At 36.0% G+C, this 17,410-nt stretch overlaps 1 protein-coding gene across 2 annotated transcripts in view; it reads right to left on the minus strand.

Annotated features, from left to right (window-relative positions):
- MEIS3 (Meis homeobox 3) overlaps positions 1 to 17,410 on the minus strand; it is a 51,720-nt gene that overhangs the window by 24,590 nt on the left and 9,720 nt on the right. For both annotated transcript variants that reach the window (XM_053721625.1, XM_053721626.1), the window contains exons 2-6: positions 15,918 to 16,117; positions 14,484 to 14,631; positions 5,585 to 5,635; positions 4,794 to 4,844; positions 345 to 494 (exon numbers count right to left, since the gene is read on the minus strand). In XM_053721625.1, coding sequence (XP_053577600.1) covers positions 345 to 494; positions 4,794 to 4,844; positions 5,585 to 5,635; positions 14,484 to 14,631; positions 15,918 to 16,117 — 600 coding nt within the window. The remainder of the gene's footprint in view (positions 1 to 344; positions 495 to 4,793; positions 4,845 to 5,584; positions 5,636 to 14,483; positions 14,632 to 15,917; positions 16,118 to 17,410) is intronic.

The raw sequence follows: 17,410 nt of genomic DNA on the forward strand, positions 1-17,410 counted from the left end.
AATGATTTTTTTTTCATAGTACTAAGGTGGCAGATTTTTCCAGGGATATTAATGCAACAAAACAAAACAACTCACTCTGCACACTCAGATAATAATAATACAACTATCCCAGAGTACTAAAGTGGCAGATTTTTCTAGGGAGAGAAATAATTACTACATTGCAGCAAAGGAAGGATTCCCCAGGCACTGAAACCGGAAAAATGGGCCCTCAGATCATTTATTTTCAGTAGATTTTAATACCTGTAAAGGGCAAGTGCTTATGGACTACAAAACCTAGAATATGTTGGTCCAGATACTGAAATACATTTTGAATGGATTAGAAATATTTTTCCAACTGTAATCACCTGGTCAGAAAGACTTGTGCAAGATCCGGCAAAATCCTCCAGGTCTGATTTCGACGAACCGTCCCTGTCATCAATTACCAGGTCTATTGGCATCTTTCCTTTGAGGCAGGTGATATATCGGTGACAAAAATTATCACAGAGGTCATGAACCTGCATTATAAGGAGAAGGGTGGTGTTAGTCTCTATGTAGAGCCAGTCATACTTATTAATAGGCAAACAGATGACCCAAGGGAAATGCTGGCATTCAAGGTAGTAATAGGGACAGTAAGGTAAAAATTTAACTTTCGTGATTCAGATAGAGAATACAATTTTAAACAACTTTCCAATTTACTTCTATTATCAAATGTGCTTTGTTCTCTTGGTATCTTTTATTAAAGAGTAAAGCTATGTATGCTCATAATAATGTGCACGTGTATTTAGTACTCTACGGCAGCAGTGTTTTGAACATTGTATAACAAAGCTACAGATAATGCTGCAATAGAATACTAAAGACACATGCGCACTCCTGAGCTCTTATGAGCCTACCTAGATTTTCTCTTTAATAAAAGATACCAAGAGAACGAAGCACGTTTGATAATAGAAGTAAATCAGAAAATTGTTTAAACTGCATATCCTATCTGACTCATGAACGTTTCATTTTGACCTTACTGTCCCTTTAAAGGAAGAACACTTGAGAATGAACCAACACAAAAATAAGTGTTCTGAGGGCTCTATACATCTGAAGTGAGAATTAACTTGGTAATTAATTATACAGTTGACTCTAAAAGGGACAACAGGTACAGCAGCTGTATGACTAATTATTGTATTTCTTGGGTTACGTTCTGTTTACCCCAAACAAATAAAAGCGCAGCGTGTTAAAAATAAACATAATTAACATCAATGAAACTTAATTGTTTCAAACAGTAAAAAAGACAGCTGTCTGTTTACTGGATGTGAAAGGTGTGTTGAGTATGTATGTGTGTGTATTTGTATGTCAATATGTTTATGTCTGTATATATGTGTGCATGCATGTGTGTGTGTGTATTTGTATGTCAATATGTTTATGTCTGTATATATGTGTGCATGTATGTGTATGTGTGTGTATTTGTATGTCAATATGTTTATGTGTATATATGTGTGCATGCATGTGTATGTGTGTGTATTTGTATGTCAATATGTTTATGTATGTATATGTGTGCATGCATGTGTATGTGTGTGTATTTGTATGTCAATATGTTTATGTGTATATATGTGTGCATGCATGTGTATGTGTGTGTATTTGTATGTCAATATGTTTATGTATGTATATGTGTGCATGCATGTGTATGTGTGTGTATTTGTATGTCAATATGTTTATGTATGTATATATGTGTGCATGCATGTGTATGTGTGTGTATTTGTATGTCAATATGTTTATGTCTGTATATATGTGTGCATGCATGTGTGTGTGTGTATTTGTATGTCAATATGTTTATGTCTGTATATATGTGTGCATGTGTGTGTATGTGTGTGTATTTGTATGTCAATATGTTTATGTGTATATATGTGTGCATGCATGTGTATGTGTGTGTATTTGTATGTCAATATGTTTATGTATGTATATGTGTGCATGCATGTGTATGTGTGTGTATTTGTATGTCAATATGTTTATGTCTGTATATATGTGTGCATGCATGTGTGTGTGTGTATTTGTATGTCAATATGTTTATGTCTGTATATATGTGTGCATGCATGTGTATGTGTGTGTATTTGTATGTCAATACGTTTATGTATGTATATATGTGTGCATGCATGTGTATGTGTGTGTACTTGTATGTCAATATGTTTATGTCTGTATATATGTGTGCATGCATGTGTATGTGTGTGTATTTGTATGTCAATATGTTTATGTATGTATATATGTGTGCATGCATGTGTATGTGTGTGTACTTGTATGTCAATATGTTTATGTATGCATATATGTGTGCATGCATGTTTATGTGTGTGTATTTGTATGTCAATATGTTTATGTATGTATATATGTGTGCATGCATGTGTATGTGTGTGTATTTGTATGTCAATATGTTTATGTATGTATATATGTGTGCATGCATGTGTATGTGTGTGTATTTGTATGTCAATATGTTTATGTCTGTATATATGTGTGCATGTATGTGTGTGTATTTGTATGTCAATATGTTTATGTCTGTATATATGTGTGCATGCATGTGTATGTGTGTGTATTTGTATGTCAATATGTTTATGTATGTATATATGTGTGCATGCATGTGTATGTGTGTGTATTTGTATGTCAATATGTTTATGTCTGTATATATGTGTGCATGTATGTGTGTGTATTTGTATGTCAATATGTTTATGTCTGTATATATGTGTGCATGCATGTGTATGTGTGTGTATTTGTATGTCAATATGTTTATGTCTGTATATATGTGTGCATGCATGTGTATGTGTGTGTATTTGTATGTCAATATGTTTATGTCTGTATATATGTGTGCATGCATGTGTATGTGTGTGTATTTGTATGTCAATATGTTTATGTATGTATATATGTGTGCATGTATGTGTGTGTATTTGTATGTCAATATGTTTATGTCTGTATATATGTGTGCATGCATGTGTATGTGTGTGTATTTGTATGTCAATATGTTTATGTCTGTATATATGTGTGCATGCATGTGTATGTGTGTGTATTTGTATGTCAATATGTTTATGTCTGTATATATGTGTGCATGTATGTGTGTGTATTTGTATGTCAATATGTTTATGTATGTATATATGTGTGCATGTATGTGTGTGTGTGTGTATTTGTATGTCAATATGTTTATTTATGTATATATGTGTGCATGTATGTGTATGTGTGTGTATTTGTATGTCAATATGTTTATGTATGCATATGTGTGCATGCATGTGTATGTGTGTGTATTTGTATGTCAATATGTTTATGTATGTATATATGTGTGCATGCATGTGTATGTGTGTGTATTTGTATGTCAATATGTTTATGTATGTATATATGTGTGCATGCATGTGTATGTGTGATTGTGTGTCTGTTTGGGTATATTTGTGTTTAGGTGTTGGTGTGTATGCATGTATGTGTGTGTGTATGTGCTGGAGTATGTGCATTAAGGAATATATTTGTGTATGTGTGCGAGGGTAGATGTGGGAATGGTTTGTATGTGTAGGTTTTTGTGTGTTGGTTTGTGTGCATGCGTAGGTAAATTTTTCTATTTGAGTTTAAAGGGACAGTCTAGTCAAAATTAAACTTTCATGATTCAGATAGGGTGTGCAATTTTAAACAACTTTCCAATTTACTTTTATCAGCAAATTTGCTTTGTTTCTCTTAGTATTCCTTGCTGAAAGCTAAACCTAGGTAGGCTTAAACTGATTTCTAAACTATTAAGAAAAATCTCAGTGCATTTTGACAGTTTTTATCACAGCTAGACAGTGCTAGTTCATATGTGCCATATAGATAATATTGTGCTCACTCCCGTGGAGTTATTTAAGAGTCGACGCTGAATGGCTAAAATGCAAGTCTGTCAAAAGAACTGAAATAAGGGAGCAGTCTGCAGAGGCTTAGTTACAAGGTAACACAGAGGTAAAAAGTGTATTAATATACCTGTGTTGGTTATGCAAAACTGCGGAATGAGTAATAAAGGGATTATCTATCCTTTTTAAACAATAACAATTCTGGAGTAGACTGCCCCTTTAAATGTGTGTTAGTTTTACTGTGCATGTGTGTGTTTTTGTTAATACCTAGATATTTTATTGGTACTGCCCTGCAAAATCTTATGGACAATCGTTCAGCACTATTACTACACCAGAAATAAATACTTCTTTAGGATAGGAGGGATCTGGAATTAATCCAATGGAACAATGGAGCAAAATCTTAGTAATATTAGTAATAATATTGTTTTATGAATTATCCTTATTTTTTTAGCACTAAGCAGATGCCTTAGTTGTGAATGACCTGGCTCTGAGTGTGCATTTAGTTATTAATGTGCATGTGTGCTTCAGTGTGCATGTATATGTATTTGTGTGTGTAGGGGTTGCCCTTACCAGGGCATCAGCAATCCTTCCCACCGCCACCCGCCAGGCTTCTTCTTTTATCCTCTCCCCCTACGCACACACACTCCTCAGCAGGCAGCTAGGGGGAATGAAGGGGTTAATTAGCACATAACAAGGGGATTATCTGGTTACAGACCAGCAGAACCTCTTGTAGCCTTTAATGAGCTCATTAGCTTATCAAATCAAAGGGGCATTTTAGGGGGATATTATTTCTTTCATCTTCACCTTTCAGAACACTGAGTGGTATGTGCCAGCACAAGGAACACAATGCCTGATGGAGGTCACCATACGGAGGAGGAGGGGAGCCATTTTCTTTAAAGAGACACTAACCAAGGACATGTCTTACTGACTTTCTTCAAAGTTATTTATATAGCATGGAAAATACAATGATATATTTTCACTTACCTTCTCTAACTCTAATAAATGAAACCTTAAGACTTGGATGGCTTGGATCATCTGCAAAAGAAAGTAGAATGTAGAAGACATGTCCCTTATAATGATTACATGATAAACATCCAATTGTGCACTACTAATTTGATTACTTTTTTATGATGATTTTTAGTAAAATCTTAAATACTCATTATCTATCTATCTTTCTATCTATCTACCTCTCTATTTATCTCTCTATTATCTCTCTATCTATTAATCTCTTTATCTATGTATCTATCTGTGTATCTATCTATGTATCTATCTCTCTATCTTTCTATTATCTATCTATCTATCTCTCTATCTATATATCAGCTATCTACCATCTATCTATCTATCTATCTATCTATCTATCATCTATCTATTATCTATCTCTCTCTCTGTCTATTATCTATCTATATATAATCTATCTATCTATGTATCTATCTATATATCAGCTATCTACCATCTATCTATCTATCATTTATCTATCTATTATCTATCTATCTCTATCTATTATCTATCTATCTATATATATATATATATATATCATCTATCATCTATCTATCATTAATCTATCTATTATCTCTCAATTATCTATCTATCTATTATCTATCTATCTCTATCTATTATCTATCTATCTATCTATCTATCTATCTATATATATATATATATATATATATATATATCATCTATCATCTATCTATCATTTATCTATCTATTATCTCTCTATTATCTATCTATCTATTATCTATCTATCTCTGTATAAATATACCTATATGTATACTTACTAAATTATCAAGCTCAGGGTTGGAAGAAAAGAGAGGCTTTTCCGATCGAACCTAAAGATAAAGAATAAAACAAAATAAAAGCTGAGTTTGTACAACACAATATCAGAGACGTTTATTCAGAGCTTCCACGCTGCCGGCTTACCTAAAAAACACAACTTTAATTCCAGATAAACTTTATAGTTTTATTTTCCGATAATCAATGCTGCGTATTCCTAAAGGAGCGTTTATTCCGGTAAAAGAATCCAGTCTACAACACAGCCTTTACACTCTTAAATCCCTTTTTGCTTTTTTCCCCATCCATAAAACATAAACTTTCACATATCTGTGTTTTTTTCTACTGTATGTTCAAAAGGAACATTGTGGGTTTAACGTGTGTTTTTATTGATTTTTTTTTTCTCCCCAGCTCTGTATTCTTTTTAATATATAAAAACATAGATTTTCAAATTAACCCATAAATGGTCCAAAAGAATTGATTTCAGCTAAATAGAAAATATGATTGTAATTCACAAATATATGTTTCAATTGTTGCTGGTTAATTCTGTGATAATAAATATCTGACTAAGTAAATAAACACATATACACTGTTTTATATATATATATATATATATATATATATATATATATATATATATATATATATATATATATATATATATATAGTGTAATCCATAAATACACAAACATACACATATCCTCCCACATATTCCTAATTAATTACTGATCTATATACACATTTACACAGATTGTATATAATACTTCCATAAATACATACCATACCGGTGAACCATAATCACACATACATACACGCTTATATACACTCACCCTTCTGTGGATGCAAACACGTACCCATACAAATATGTATAAATATGCCATACATTCTTTATGACATTCATAATTCATATGACCACATACCCATTCATCTCTCAACAACCCACACACCCAATTTCCTTATTCTTCGGAACTGTTTGTCCTGCTTCTTCAGACTCTCTCCATCGTAAAGAAGTTTTTCAAAACCCACCTATTTAGATACGCTTACTCGTTCTTTATCTTAACATCAAAATACAGCTTCAGCTGCCTTGTCTCAAGTTTCCGCAACGATAATCGATGTGTCAAGCTACCCAACACCTTCTGTCTCCTCAGCCTTCAACCTGTAGATTGTAAGGTCATCTGAGCAGGACCTTCATACTCCTCTATTCATTTGTTTTGAGTAGTCTGTTTCTTTTTCTATTATCTATTTTTTTTCCTTCTCACTGTCATTGTGTATCCCTACTCATGCACCGAGTACTATGGAATTTGGCAAACCATGCACCATCACTGCCATTTGGAGGTGGTTTACCAATAAATTATTCTGATTACAGTATTACATGCACAGATTCACCAGTCTGGACCTGCTGCTCTTTTTTTTTGTTATAAACTCTAGTGTATATGGAGGTCTGCCTTAAAAAAATCTACCACTCAAACTAGCTCTTCGATGCCTTGCACATGCAAGATTAGTATCTACTTTAAAGCACCAAACAGAGCGGCATGATGTCTTCTGTCTCACCTATATAGTGCAAGCCACTTCCCATAGGAAGAGTTCTCTTCCGGCAAGTGACACCTGTTCCTGTGCCATAACTTGTCCTGCAATTCTGAACTTGCTAACTTGGTCCAATTACATTGCAGAATTCAAAAATTCCTGCCCTGCTATTGTCAGGGTGCTGACCCAATCCATTTCTGATTATTAAGTTGCCAAGTTCGGCCCTGCAGTTGTCAAGTTAATGATCCGGTCCGTTTCAAATTCCGAGTTTGCCAAGCCTTGTCCTGCAGTTCTAAAGTTGCTGACCTGGCTTGTTCCTGACAGTGTATTTGCTAAGCCAACTCCTTTGTTGTCAAGATGCTAATACAATTCCTATGATTGCATCTATACCTCTATTCGTACTTCCTAACAAATATACATAAGTGTATACCTTCTTAAGACCACCTTGTAAAGCATCCATTAGTCTATACCAATGTACAGGTATGTGCATCTTTAAATAATGTATCAGCCTTTACATATCCATTTTATCTCTACATATATATGCTTGCCATTACGAATACCCACCAGTCTTTACCTGTAAACATGCACCTTTACATACATACATCAATTTATACCTATATGATACATCCATAAATATATCAATCAGGCTATAATTATATTTATGCATTCTAATAAATATCCATCTACCTATACCTATATGAACACATTATACCATAAATGTTTCAGTCGATACTTATATATGCACAGTCTTACATATATCCAACACTTTATACCGATGGATCTTTACATTTATCCATCAAGCTTTGTGTTTATATATGTATCTTTGCACATATCCGGCAATATATACCTATATAGGCTCACCCTTACATCTATCCATCACCTACAACCTGCAACCTTACATATAATCTTTGGTCAATATATCAATGTAATTTAATATAAGTCAAAAAAGATTCAGGGGATATATTCAAACTTAACGTATTTGTAGCAATATAAAAAACTGAATAGGGCCAACAGGTTTCTCATCACTACAGCATACATCCTACGTGTTTCATGCATGAACTATGGCACTTCATCAGTGCACACATTCTTGCATATATCCATCACCCTATACCTATATACACACATCCTTACATATATCCATTAGTCTATGCCAGGGGTATCAAGCTCAATGTACCTGGGAACCACTGGCCAAGTGTTCATCTCCCATGGGGCCGCTTGGACTGGGTAAGGACTGGATATACTAGGAACTGGAAGCGACATTTTCCCAAGTAGTAGTGCATTGTGGGAGTTGTAGCCCACAATAGACATACACTGTTGTCTATACTTATCTTGTGAGTGCCAAGTGAAGTGATTATTCTGGAACTGTATAACAACGTTATCCAAGCATTTATCCAAGCAGTGCATGGTGGGAGTCTACACTGGATGCTTGTCTTTATATTTATCTTGTGAGTGCCTATATAGAACATCAACTAGTAATACCGCTTAGAACCCCCACAATATTGACAACCCATATTAAAGGTTTACCTATTAAACAAGGGAGGGCCAGATGAAACTATCTTGAGGGCCACATATGGCCCCAGGGCCAGTACTTTGAGACCACAAATCTTTACCTACAGTATCTCACAAAAGTGAGTACACCCCTCACATTTTTGTAAATATTTTATTATATCTTTTCATGTGACAACACTGAAGAAATTACACTTTGCTACAATGTAAAGTAGTGAGTGTACAGCCTGTATAACAGTAAATTTGCTGTCCCCTCAAAATAACTCAACACACAGCCATTAATGTCTAAACCGTTGGAAACAAAAGTGAGTATACCCCTAAGTGTAAATGTCCAAATTGGGCCCAAAGTGTCAATATTTATTGTAGCCACCATTATCTTCCAGAACTGCCTTAACCCTCTTGGGCATGGAGTTAACCAGAGTTTCACAGGTTTCCACTGGAGTCCTCTTCCACGGAGCTGGTGGATGTTAGAGACCTTGCGCTCCCCCACATTCCGTTTGAGGATGCCCCACAGATGCTCAAAAGGGTTTAGGTCTGGAGACATGCTTGGCCAGTCCATCACCTATACCATCAGCTTATTTAGCAAGGCAGTGGTTGTCTTGGAGGTGTTTTTGGGGTTGTTATCATGTTGAAATACTGCCCTGTGAAGAGAGGGGATCATGTTCTGCTTCAGTATGTCACAGTACATGTTGGCATTCATGGTTCCCTTAATGAACTGTAACTCCCCAGTGCCGGCAGCACTCATGCAGGCCCAGACCATGACACTCCCACCACCATGCTTGACTGTAGGCAAGACACACTTGTGTTTGTACTCCTTACCTGGTTGCCGCCACAAACGCTTGACACCATCTGAACCAAATAAGTTTATCTTGGTCTCATCAGACCACAGGACATGATTCCAGTAATGAATGTCCTTAGTCTGCTTGTCTTCAGCAAACTGTTTGCGGGCTTTCTTGATCATTATCTTTAGAAGAGGCTTCCTTCTAGGATGACAGTCATGCAGACCATTTTGATGCAGTGTGCGGTGTATGGTCTGAGCACTGACAGGCTGACCCCCCACCCCTTCAACCTCTGCAGCAATGCTGGCAGCACTCATACGTCTATTTCTCAAAGACAACCTCTGGATATGACGCTGAGGACGTGCACTCAAGTTCTTTGGTCTTCCATGGCGAGGCCTGTTCTGAGTGGAACCTGTCCTGTGAAACAGCTGTATGGTCTTGCCCACCGTGCTACAGCTCAGTTTCAGGGTCTTGGCAATCTTCTTAAAGCCTAGGCCATCTTTATGTAGAGCAACAATTGTTTTTTCAAATCCTCAGAGAGTTCTTTGCCATGAGGTGCCATGTTGAACTTCCAGTGACCAGTATGAGAGCGATAACACCAAATTTAACACACCTGCTCCCCATTTACACCTGAGACCTTGTAACACTAACGAGTCACATGACACCGGGGAGGGAAAATGGCTAATTGGGCCCAATTTGGACATTTCTACTTAGGGGTGTACTCACTTGTGTTGCCAACGGTTTAGACATTAATGGCTGTGTGTTGAGTTATTTTGAGGGGACAGCTAATTTACACTGTTATACAGGCTGTACACTCACTACTTTACATTACAGCAAAGTGTCATTTCTTCAGTGTTGTCACATGAAAAGATATAATAAAATATTTACAAAAATGTGAGGGGTGTACTCACTTTTGTGAGATACTGTATATAGGTGCAGCCTTACACACATCCTTATTTTCAAAACATCCATACATAACCCCTACAATCAATATTTTAATATCTCAACATTCAGATAAAAGTCAAAATCAAAATATAACATACTCAAAACTCACAAAACTGCATGACAATCAGGTGCTTTGTATCTTTCTATAAGGCACGTCTTATAGCAAGATTCCTAAGGGCTAGATTACCAGTGGAGCGCTATTTATCTCTCCTGATCGCACGTTAACTTTTCTAGAAGTAAGCTTTTTGCGTGCATCAAGTAGTGCATGTATTACTAGGTAAAGTAAAACGTTTTTGCATGAGCGCTAACCCAACGCGCGCAAAAAGCCAAACTTCGAATATTTGACCGCATTAATGTATTCCCCTATAGATAGATAGGCTGACCATATTGCCGCTTTAAAAAGGGACACATATGAAAAATACATATGTTAGGGCTGTTTTCAGGGCTGTTTAAAGAAATTATTTTTATAAGAACCCTCACATATGTATTTTTCATATGTGTTCCTTCTTAAAGCGGCAATATGGTCAGCCTACCTATAGACTTCAATGGAGCGTGAAAAGTGGTGGTGGTGGGGGGGAACAACACCCAACGTGTCAATATATATTTATATATATATATATATATAGGCAGGACTTTTTTTGTGGTACCACCACCTCTGCCATCTCATAACAGATAATATTTGTAATCATCATGTAAATACTCTAGTTTTCACAAGGGGGGGCTGCAAAATACATCAAGCATTGTAAATAACTTTGTCCCTTTGCTTTTCTCAAAGTTATGGAGCACAATATATCAATCAATAATCAGTGAGTACCGGTGCCCTTTTTTTTTTTTTAAATACAGGTACCTTTTTTCTTACAAATGAGCACTATATATATATATATATATATATATATATATATATATATATATATATATATATATATATATATAAAAATACTCAGAACATATTCCCCTAAGTGAAGAACATTGGAATGTGAAATATTTACAGTACATAAACAGTTAATAGTCTGTAAAAACATATATACACATATAAATACATAAATTCATATGTACACACTTATAACAATATATATATATGGAATGGAGTGAGATCGTTTCGCAACACCATCTGTAGTCACAATAAGTATTACGCTATAGATATGGCTTGAACTAAATATAGTGACAGTCTGATTGTTAAGTATTCTTAGATGAGCTGATAGCTCTGCCTTACGGTGTGTGTTCTTTAATATTGTGATGTGATCGGGTGAGTCACAGCACACCGAAACGTTATGTCATATTTTATATGGATGTAATAAACGCTATCTTTTATTATAGAAGTCCAGTGAGTGTCTTTTTTTGCCTGATGAAACACGTATGCTGATGTGGAAGTGCACCCTGGCACCTCACTTTGTAAGACTGTGCTTATCCATTCTGGAGGGTTTATATATATACGTATATATATATATATATATATATATATATATATACATATACATACATACATATACATACACACATACATATATAGACATATATATATATATATACACGTACATATATACATACATACATTAATAAACACCATTAGACATGTATCTGTATATATCTCTATGCTAAAGCCCGTTGCAGCCTTTTTTTTCTAACACCTGTGACCTCAGATCTCTGTAATGCATTTTGTTAAATAATTTTTATTAGACAGTGTTATTATGAGTCTAACTATACTTTGTAATGTATATTTTATTTGTTTAGTTCAACTTTTTTGTATTGTATAACAGTTAACCAGAGCTCTCAAGTCGCAGTAATCTTTGTAGCGTAATTTAGGGGGTTTATCGCGGGTGTTTGCGCTCCCTGGGTTTACGGCTGGTATTATGAGTTAAAAGTAAATGTGATTGCTTGAGCGCAATCACAATTACGTTTAACTCATAATACCAGCGGTAAGCCTAACGAGCGCAAAGACCCGCAATAAACCCCCTAAATTCAGTTGCACTCAAGCAAACACGTTTACTTTCAACCTGTAGTATGAGAGCTACTTCCGACGCAAGCAAAGAGCCACAATAAATCCCTTTTTTGCTTGTGCGCAACAGTTAGTGTCACTTGTAATCTAGCCCTAAATTTGCTAAATCTGAAAATAAGGGCAGCGTCTAACACAACCCCAGATGAGAAAAGTCTGTTAGTGATGTTCAGTCATAGGGGTAGATTTATCATACTGCGGGCGGACATGATACAGTGTAGCGGATCATGTCCACTGCACATCAATAAATGCCGACAGCATACGCTGTCGGCATTTATCATTGCACCAGCAGTTCTTGTGAACTGCTGGTGCAATGCCGCCCCCTGCAGATTCGCGGCAGGGGGTGTCAATCAAGTTGATTTCTGTCCGTGGCCTCAGAGCAGACGGACAAGTTATGGAGCAGTTAAAGAGTTAAAGAGACAGTCAAGTCAAATTTAAACCTTTATAATTCAGTCAGAAGAAGCAATTTTAAACAAGTTCTGTATCAACTCTGTCGAAGCGTAGGCTCAGGAGCTGAACGCATCTGGTGAGCCAATGACAAGAGGAATATGTTTGTAGCCCCTAAACACCAGCTAGCTCTCTCTAGTGCATTGCTGCTATTGAGCCTACCTTGGTTTACTTTGCAACAAAGGATAACAAGAGAACAAAGTAAATTTTATAAAAGAAGCACATTTAAAGGTTGTTTGAAATTGTATGCCATATCATCAGTATCATGAATGTTTAATTGTGACTTTACTTTCCCTTTAAAAAATTAGGGGGGGGGGAATAAATAATATATATATATATATATATATATATAAAATTATATATAATAATCTTCATAAGAACTCAGAGGCTTATGGACTAGAATACCCAGGTGGATCTCTAATTTAATTAGCGCTGAAAAAATTAACCAGGGGCCAGACCTCTGGTTAATTTTTGAAATGTCCCCCAATTGCCCCCAAAATAAAATGTGAGGTCCCTTTTTGACTGCACTAAGCAGTTTTCAGGGGTTAAAGTGTGTCGGTGCTGCCCATCGCTGCACGACTTACGCCCTGCGCTGCGCTAGGTTCTCATGCGTGTCTGACGGCATGAGAATGAGGCGCCCATAGGAGCCTATGGAAGTGCGCTCTCAAGAGCGCAAAGTTTCCATGCATTCGCATTGCACCTGACTTCACATTTGCGTGCACTGGTATTACTGAGTGGAGCACAAATATCGCGCTCACATAAGCAATATTTTGCACTTTAATCCTTATAACATTGGCAGTAAATCTGCAAAGTTGATTAATTGGGGGAAATGGTGTTTCAAAATATTGCCGAGCTCCATTGTTTTAAAGAGTTCTAGTAAATACAGGAGGTGTAATAAGATGACAACTACGGGAAAACTGTGTCATCCTGTTTCTTTCAAACTTATCTTAATATATCCAAACCAGTCTCAATATAAGAGTAAAGAGTAAAAATGTGAAAGAAAATCCCTCCAACATAAATAAAATGAAATGAAATAAATGAATATATAGCACATCTGCATATCCAAAGCAGCAAGAGGATTTACGCAGAAAACCGCAGGTATCAGTTTATCCTCTGAAGCAGGGGATTCTGGGTAAGGATACGCACTTTTATCCTTGCAATGCTTTACACTTATGTAGAGCAGAATTGCTCTGGCATGAGGGAGTCTGTCTTTAAAACGGATTTTAGAAACAAAAAAGGTGAGGCATTGTGAAAGATAAAAAAGACAGAGACATAAGATAATTTATAGTATGTTTTTTTTTCTCTCTAAACTTACTGGTAGCTCAAATAATTAACCTCACTTCCAATTAGCACAGTCAGCCTTCCAAACGAGCTCGGTGAGACAGAGGACCATAAATCATCGCAAACTGGCGCAGTGCTCCTAAAATTACGTCATTATGTCTGTCTGTTGCTGTGCTAATTAATTATCTCAAGAGGTTATGTCAAGTTTTGTTTGATTGGCACTGGTGTTATAGGAGGGATCAGGCCTTAATCAGAAGGATTTTTTCCCCCTAACAGTTCCAATTTTACTATACTTCTGCCCACTACGTTTAAAGGAGATAAGTCTTTATTTACCCTAAACTGCCGAATCTTTCCAGTATGTCACAGTTAATCTCCTATTTAAAATTTAAATATAATACTGGGATAATAATACAAAAAGAAAAGGAAACGTACTTGTTTGGCGAAAACAGCAATATCCTCGTTGAAGGAATCTGATGAACATACATCACCCCCCGGAAAAGACCCAGAATTATCCCGCGGTGAACAAGTTGCCAACTCACACTTTTCAAATACAAGAGCAAGTAGAGGAAAGAGAGGGTGCCTAAGGAGAGAAGAGAAAGTATTAGTGACAAGTCCACAAAAAAAATCAAAATAGAAAAAAAAAAATCCTGGCCCCAAGAGTTTGCAATCTACTCTCTGTTTATACTACTGCACAAAACAAAAATCCTACCAAGGAAGCACTGGTTTCTTATTCCCTACAAAATGCAAAACTAGCATAATTTGTTCCATTAGGTAATTAGTGAGCTGTCTATCTATCTATCTATCTATACATATATCTATCTATCTATCGATATATATATATATATCTGTGTGTATATAAATATACGTTGTTCAGCAGTGAACTAGTTAAAACGTGGAACCAAAACATGATGCTGTTTCCTCGTTTCCTCTTCTAAGTTATTCTGTTACGTTTATAAGATCTGAATTTAAAAAATAATAAAAATATTTTCTCTCTTTTTTTTTGCAAATAAAAGGAGAACTGTCATCCCCTGGAAATAGAGTGTATTTATGTTGTAGCAGTGCTCGTGGCTATTACTTGTATATAGTGCTGCGTATAATTTTATGATCCCACAAAGCACAATGTGCCAGTTATATTTGGCTGAGAATGACAGACAGAAGTTAGTTCTAGCTGAGCAGTGTCAAAATTCTTGTGTGTGTATGTGTGTTTGTATGTGTTAGCATATATTAAGCATAATGCAGTCAGGGCCGGACTGGGAATAAAAAGCAGCCCTGGAAAAATATGAAGACCAGCCCTATTTTCCGTTTAGTCAGTAGATTGAACATGCCCCATTTTTCTCAAAGGGGATTACTGGGGTACTCATTCTCCAATATATTTTTCAAAATTAAATTATATTACTTTGTATTAAATAAAAGTCCCAGATTGTTGTTATATAGGCACCCTACAACCCAATTGCATCCATTAATCACCCCTTTAAATTGAAGCTTTCCAGCCCCAGCTGCTGCAGCCCACCAGGTAATCTCCTGTTATTCTGGTAGGCCAATCCGGCACTGAATGCGGTATATATATATATATATATATATAGAGAGAGAGAGGGAGAGAGAGAAAGAAAGAGAGAGAAAAACAGAGGGAGAGAGAGAAATAGAGAGAGTAAGACAGAGAGAAAGAGAGGGAGAGAGACAGACAGAGAGAGAAAAAGAGAGAGAGAATGAGATAGAGAGAGAAAGACAGAGAGGGAGAGAGAGAGAGACAAAGAGAGAGAAAGAGAGGGAGAGAGAGAAAGACAGAGAGGGAGAGAGAGAGACAAAGAGAGAGAGAGAAAGAGAGAGAGAAAGAGAGAGACAAAGAGAGAGATACTTCTTCCATACCCATAAATCTCATCCTTTTCTCTCTTTAAGCCGTCATTCCCGCCCATTCCAGGGGGCATGGGTACTCGGTGTGCACCAGCGGATCCATAGGGTGAGCTCTGACTCAGAGAGTGGTGCTGAAGGGCTCTGTTAGTATGGGCATCCCCAAATCCAGCCAGGGAAATGCCATCCAAGCCAGGGTAATGCACCATCTCGTCGTACTGAAAGAGAAGTGGAAACATTAGAAGCCGTACACACACAGTTTGCACATATAGGTAATGCACTCTATTCTATTAGTGTTGTGATGTAGCAGTTATATTTTTTTGCTATAGATTTGTCTTGCAAGATACAAGAATGAATAATAGAAGTATAAGGAATACATTAATACAACTGTGCTTTTATAAATAAGGCATAAGAGCATCCTATATGAGAGGTGAACGATAAAGGGATATTCCAGTCAAAATGTAAATGCACATAGATGAATTACATCTTTAAATAGAAACATATTTGCAATATACATGTATTGGCAAAACTGCTTCCAGTAAAAATGATTACTGTTTTAGTGTTAACATTTGTCTCTGCACGAGCATGTGAAGCATAGCTAGATATCCAAAATTCACCAGCATTTTAAATACTGCAGCTGCTCAGAGCACCAGTGGGGCTTGTATCATGTCAGCAATTAATAAACTGAGTGATTACAGATGATACAAGCACCTTAGGCTCTCTGAGCAAGTGCTGTGCTTAAAATGCTGGTGCACAGTGCATGTTTAAATAGACATTTGAACCAGCTATAGTTTTTATTAGAAACAAGTCCCTTTAATTTCTAGAATACAACATCTTACAGAAATTTGGAAAATGCACAAAGTCCTGTAAGTCAGTCCTATTAATTACCAGGCACTAGAACATCCTATAAAATATGCTGAACATATAAACAATCACGCAGTAATATCCTATTGATATTAACCATAATTAATGGCTACAAAAATATCCGATAAAATGTAGGGAATAATTTCACTGTCCTGTAAACAGATATATTTGTAATTTGCTACACGGATATGGGGCAGTGTATGCAATTTCCTGATTTTGTTTAACACCCTATTACAACTACAGTGTTTGCGACAAATCTGTCTAGGTGTTTATACCCAAAAAGGCCATTATTTAGTGTTTTGGCATTGGAAAGAAATGGTGATTTGGTCCTATCTAAAAATTATTTATGTGAAAAAAAAAGTATAATTGTCAATGACAAAAGTACCTATATAGGAGAGAACTTCCTAACGCCCAACAACAATGTTTTGAGTTATAAAAAAACACCCATTTTGATGACAATACCACATATTCCTATCTGATGTATAGAATTAATTCAACCAAAAAATATTGTTACATATATCCTAAAATTCTTAAACTATATGACTGCTACCACCTCTGCTGGTACGCTCTGTTGCTTATATATCATTATTCCTGCAAAGAAATAACTTGGGAATATTTTTATCTCTTATTTCAGTGCTTGACAAATA

The sequence above is a fragment of the Bombina bombina genome, chromosome 7, assembly GCF_027579735.1.
Source record: "Bombina bombina isolate aBomBom1 chromosome 7, aBomBom1.pri, whole genome shotgun sequence".
Taxonomy (NCBI): domain Eukaryota; kingdom Metazoa; phylum Chordata; class Amphibia; order Anura; family Bombinatoridae; genus Bombina; species Bombina bombina.